The sequence below is a fragment of the Lipotes vexillifer genome, unplaced genomic scaffold, assembly GCF_000442215.2.
Source record: "Lipotes vexillifer unplaced genomic scaffold, Lipotes_vexillifer_v1.1 scaffold364, whole genome shotgun sequence".
NCBI classification, from domain to species: domain Eukaryota; kingdom Metazoa; phylum Chordata; class Mammalia; order Artiodactyla; family Lipotidae; genus Lipotes; species Lipotes vexillifer.
In genome coordinates, this window is record NW_006793912.1 from 311,109 (window position 1) to 317,339 (window position 6,231).

Below are 6,231 nucleotides of genomic sequence, written 5' to 3' on the forward strand. Positions count from 1 at the left end.
GGGAAGAAACAGGTAAAGGAGGGAGGGAAGCGGGACAGGGAAGAGGAAGAAGTCAGGCCCGGTGCCAGCTTCAGCTTCATCCCTGCGGAGCTCTGGAGTGGAAACCACACCTTCAAGTTTTCCCCTACTGGAGGCAAGGAGCTGGGCTTTCATATTCTGTATTGTCATTGGCTAAGTGTCTTCCTGGGGGACCCAAGCTTCCCCCCGAGACACGTCTAGCTCTCTCTGCTTGCCGGCAAAGCAGGTCCAGCCTTCAGACTATAACAGGTAGATAGATACTCTGACAAATCTCTATACCCCATCACCTTGATAATGCTTGAAATGATATAATTACAGATTTATTATTTGGGCTTTAAAGCTTTAATTAAGCAGCAACTCTGGAGAGCATATTTTGATTAAAGAAGGAGAGCAGAATAGAAAAGCTCAAGGGACAGATAAAGGCTGAGAAGGGCCAGGAGGAGGGAAAAGAGGGCCTGTCACGATAATGTTGCCTCAGTCTACTGTATTTCTATAATACAGACTGGAAAAGTGAGACTGGGAGCTAAATGATTTGTTTGGGGCCTCGGTATTACTTGGATTCAGTAACAGGTCCTACAGAAGTAAAGGAATCCCAAGTACCTGGAATAATTTTTACTAATGTGAAATTTTGATGATAGTTAAGTCTTAGAATGGAAAAGCCAAAACTTTAAGATCTTTCTTGCTATTTACGCAATTTTAGTGCTGCATGCAAAGTAGTGACTTCCTGCTTCTCAAAGAATTATTGTTGACTGAATTATTTTTGTATTTTAAGTTAAGTTGTATGTGTGTGCATGTGGGTGTGTATTGTGTGTGTGTGTGTGTGTGTGTATGAAAAAAAGAGAGGTAATAAAATGCTGTTGACACCGTCCTGCAAATCATCCTACATGCTAAGACCTACTAGGTGACTGAGTATGAAGAGAGCTGACTAATTAATCATAAGAAGAGTCAGAAATAGTCTGCAGTTAATATGGGAGGCATGTTACTTTCCAAGCTTCTACTCTAAAAAAAAAATCCCCCCTCTGGTCTCCCTCATCTCCCCAAATTATATCCTTAAAATGTATTTCTTTTAGGTGGAGATTTTGTCACTTGAAAAAAGTGAAATAAACCATCACTGGTCACATGGTACCTCAGTGAGAAGTTAATGTTTCCTATCCAATACTGTGCTGGACCTGAGAATAGGCCTCTGAGAATTGAGGCTGCAACGAGGGGAAGCGTCCCCAGGGGAAGGGGAGGTGGGCCTGGGAAAGGGCTATCCTCAGTAGACTGCTGGGGGCTGTGGGGGGGCGCATGTGAGCTGCAGAGGGCAGTGAGCACCTGAAGTGGGGAAGGGGAGGTAGGCAGCCGGCACTGCGGGCCTAAAGTCGCCTACCGATATCCACTCTCCATCTTCAGTTCCAGTAGAATCCTGATTTTGTTCAGGAAGGCAATGTGTCTGATGAAAAAAACACTTCTCTAGATTCTCTTGCAACTTGGTGGGCACATGACTCGTTCTGGCCTAGTTGAAGTCATTGGGTGAGAAATCTTGGTAAAAGGAGTCAGACTCAGCTGGAATGTTTCTTTTTGCATTTTCCTCTCCCCCATTTCCCCCTTTTCCTGCCTGGAATGTGGACTTGATGCCTAGAATTGCAGAAATCATTTTGTATTAGGAGGAAAGTCATATGCCAAGGATGGCTGAGTAGAAAGATACGAGGAGACTGGGTCCTGGATAATATTGGTAAACACTGTAGCATACCTGGGATGCCCTACTTCTGGATTTCTTGCTGCATGAGAAAAACAAGTGTGTGGCAAAGCCATTGTATTGGGGGGTTCTCAAACTGGCAATTGAATGCAACTGATAAAATGTAGGAGAGCACTGAAACCAGACTCCTCTCCCCTCTGAGATGGACCCTGGCCCTGGACAACCAAATCATCCCGTCTATGAAGCATCCTTGGTTCCTCTCTTTCTCTTGCCTTACATAGTCAATGTCAGCAAATTCTGTCTGTTTTACACTTGAAAACAAATGCCAAGTTCAATCACTTCACTCCATAAGCTGCACCACTAGCCTGGCCCAAGCCAACATCCTTTCTGGCCTGAACAATTGCAATGACCTCCTAAAAGACTAATCTGCTTCTACTTTTTCCTCTCTATAATGTACCATCAACATATACTTGATCTTTATAAGGCGTACATCACATCAGAACTTTCCAACGAATTCCCATGGCCCCTGAGTAAAAGCCTAAAACAAGAGGCTCTAAGTCTCTCTCTACATGATCTGACCCCTCTCTACTCTACTTCTCTCCCTCTCTCATTGTCCTTCGTCTCTCAATCACTCCCGCCTTACAGACTTTGCACTTGCTGATGCCTTTGCTGGGAACACTGTGCCCTTAGATGTCCTCATGAAAGTTCAGGTCTCAGTTTAAATGCACTTCCCCCTCACCAAGAACTTCTCTGACCACTCAGGTAAATTATTCCCAATCCCTAGTCTATATCTCACTACTATACATTCAGTGCCTAGAACGGTGCCTGGCACATAGCATGGGCTCAATAAACATGAGCTGATCAAATAGACCATATTTCTCAGTTCTCCAAACTGACTTGTTTCTGTCTTCTGGATTTGAGTCATGCTGTTTCCTGGGCAACGTACATGCTCTCATTTCCTCTCTCCCAACCCAAATCTTATGTACATTTCCTTTTCGTCGCAGATCAAGTCTAACCTCCTTTGAGAAGCCTTCCGCATTTCAGCTCTCTCTGCACTGACCATCCTTTCCCCTAGGAGATAAACATGTCAGTCTTGTCATAGTCATATATTGGCCTTTCCTCCTGGTTATTCTCTCTCTAGCCACTTATGCATCCTGTGTTCCCATCTTTATTGTGATTTCCTTTAGGAATGGCAGAGCTTCTCCTTCTGAGTTTCCCCATAGTTTTTCGGGCTTTTCATAAATGACTACTGAAGCATGTTCCTGGCAAAGAGACATAACCCATAAGGAAAGTATCACAAAAGACTATAAACAACTGGAGCTACATCTTACCTTGTTTCACCACCAAGAGTTCTGTATGTGCTTTTATAAAAGCCTTCAAAACCATCAGCTAGCTTGGCCTGGAAGTCAATAGCCACAGAATATCTCAGGTCAGCCATAAGTTTCTCTGGAATCAGCAGTGCAATTTGTTCATGAGCAGGATAACTCAAAACAGTTAGCTTTTTCCCTGGTTTCCTGTATCTCAAATCTTCCTCTGACTGAAGAGTAACATTCATGATTTCAAGATCTTTGCTGTGCAAGATGATGAATCGGGTGGCATCTCGAACCAAGACTTCGATTTTCTCAGATGCAACAAAGTCCAGGGAGGTGAGATTTGGGTGGACAAAAAGGTCATAGTGGAGGGGAATGACCATGGTGGGGAGCCTTAGCTCATGCCAAGGAAATATTTCCCCATTGATGGCTACTGGGAAAGCCCCATGGTCCTTGTTGAACGGATCAGTAGATGAACTTGTGAACTGAGAACAAACACATATTTGGATGACTGCTGAGCAGTAAAATCCTATGTAAATATTAAATATTAGTTTTCTGCGTGAATTAGCCATTACAGCAGAACGGAATACTAAATCTATTCTCTAGAAGACAAGTTAATATCCAGGCTAAATCTCATAGTTCTCCATAGTACCGTGTTGGCTCCAGTTATGACACTCAGGATCTGAACAATATGTTTCAATAAATGGACTTAACCTAGAAAGAAAAAACAAAAACATTTATAGCATGAAGAAAAAGATTTCAATTTATAAATATAACTTGAAAAATAGATGGGCATATGTGAATTGTACCAAGTATCCACAAAATAAAGTAGAAATTATCATCTGGGTATTATAAATAAAATTTTTTAGAGTTCAATTGAAGGGACTCTGCCCTAAAATTACATCTATGGAATCCCCTCTGCATTCTGTGCAGTGGGCAGAAGGTAGGTGTGTAAATTCATTGCATGTTGAGCATTTTTAACATTTGATTTTATCATTTTAAGAGTGTGTCTGGATACCTGAATGTAAACTGCACAGGTGTCTCTATTTTGTCTTAACAAGTCATGAAGAATGTTCAATATTCTTTGGATACCAGATATTACTATTATCAATGGCCTTGAACTTCACGTCTTTCAATAAATAACATTAGCTGAATGGCCCAATTCTATGGTTGCTGGTATAAAGGATGCTGGTCAAGCTAAGTGTTTACCCTCAGTTTATTTCCAATATATCAAAAGCCATGGAAATAGAATTTCATTTATAATATTCAAACAGTGTTTTTAAAAGTTGCTTTGGTCTTCCTCATCTCAGCCTACCTTTGAAAACACAAATTGAACTGAACTCACACTGCCTCTGTAAATAAAACTAAGACAATCTCTTCTCGTTAGAAGGGTAACACTACAAAACATAAAATAAGGACAAACAATATATGTGGTTAATTTAGGTATTCAGTTCTGACACCCACCCTGTCACCTGCCTCTATTTACCTTCTCCCTGCTTCAACTTAAATCCATAAATGGTTTCCTTTCCTTTTCTTTTTTATCATTAACACATTCTTTTGAATTAATTGTCTAAACAGTTACTTCAATTTTCCAATTTGCAATATTAATGCAGATCAACAAATATTGTTAAAGAAACAAAGAAAAAGAAGAAAATAATGGTTAAATAACAACACTCCTCCCCTCTTTTTAGACAAGCATTAAATTATTGCTACCAAATCCCAATGTTCCAAGGGCCTCTGATATACCAAACCATAATTGGTCTATTAGCTTGAATTTCTGATGGTTTGAAAAATGAAATTATGTATTTGTTAGGTCCTGGACTTGAGAATCAGAGTGCCTGTGTCCCAACTCTAGCTCCATTGTACTTAACCTGAATGATCTTGGGCAAATTTTCTGATTATTTTGAGCATCAGTTTCCTCTCCTATAAGATAGGGTAATGGTTGACACTAACATTGAGAGGATTAAGTGTAATAATTCATGTGAAGAATATGGCACAGCACAGCAACTAGCATGTAGGAAGCATGTAATGAATATTAAACATTAAATTTTTATTGTGGTTACTATAACTCACATTCTCTGGCCTAAATTATGGCGCTTTGCCCCCACATGTAGCAGACATACCCAAAGGAAGTTATATTTTTTTGGTAAGAGAGGAGAAAAAGGCCTTGATATTTACTCATGTAGTCTTTAACTTTAGAACTGATAAGAACTTTAAAGGCCAGCTAGTACAAGTCCTTCGTGTCCAGATAAAGAAACCGAGGGTGAGTGACTCTCCCAAAATCACATAGGAAGTTTGAAGGAGAATCGGGACTAAAATACAGTTCTTTGACTCTTTGTCTAATGGGTTTTCCATTATACTGTGCTTTAGTGTTTTGAACAAAACATCCGGAGATGGAAGATACAAGAACTGCAACAAACATTTGGGAAAAGCTAAGAGAATCTCCAAAAGAGAGTGAGTCAGTTAAACAGATTCTTAAATAAAATCCTATCCTTAACTGCACTGCAGGAACTTTCCAATACAGTAGTGCCAGATTCACCCACCTTCCCCAGATCCCCACCTTAGGCTGCAAGAGCTCCTCAAGACAGAAGCTTTATACCTTCAGTTCAGGTCATTATTCTCACTGAAAAAAATAATGATTTTAAGGCAAAGTCAAGAGAAATGTTGATGTGTTACCTTAATCCACGGCTGTTGCAGATTTGAATGGAGGGGAATTTCTTTTTGCTTTCACTTTCTATTAGGGTAAGATTCAGAACTTTGCATAACTGAAATTAACAAGCAGCTTCAGAGTAAAAGTCACACCATGGCAAGGCCAGGTGGGACTCCAGCAATCCCAGTGACTGCTGCGCCTGCTGTTTTATCCTCCCCACCCCCATGCCCCCAGGTGAAGCCTTCAGAAACTAGTTTTTTTGTTTTGTTTTGTTTTTTAATGCTGAGTTATTTTAAGACATGATCTTGAATTCCTCACTGTGCTGTGTCCATATTACTGTGAAATATGACCTCTGTCCAAAAAGGTAACTCCCAGCCAGCTTCTATGACCTTTAACAGAGATGATATATACCCCTTTCCTATGTCTATAACCTCCTGCCTCCTGGGCATAAAGGAGCTCTCGCCCACCTCTATGGCTCTCCATCTTTCTTGGGCCACCTTTTCCTCACCATCCTGGATATGGGCCTTCCACAAAGATAAAACCTCTGTTGTCTGCTCCTTTCCCACTTGACTCTT

The 6,231-nt window shown here is 40.8% G+C and overlaps 1 protein-coding gene across 2 annotated transcripts in view; it reads right to left on the reverse strand.

The window, feature by feature from the left end:
* The window catches only part of ERAP2 (endoplasmic reticulum aminopeptidase 2), a 38,908-nt gene extending 33,185 nt beyond the window's left edge, over positions 1 to 5,723 (reverse strand). Inside the window, exons 1-2 of one of the 2 annotated variants that reach the window (XM_007466867.1) lie at positions 5,683 to 5,723; positions 3,028 to 3,720 (exon numbers count right to left, since the gene is read on the reverse strand). In XM_007466867.1, coding sequence (XP_007466929.1) covers positions 3,028 to 3,578 — 551 coding nt within the window. In that variant the 5' untranslated portion in view covers positions 3,579 to 3,720; positions 5,683 to 5,723. Of the gene's footprint in view, positions 1 to 3,027; positions 3,721 to 5,682 lie in introns of those variants that run through there. The other variant, XM_007466868.1, reaches the window with a different exon arrangement.
* Between the last annotated feature and the right edge of the window lie 508 nt (positions 5,724 to 6,231).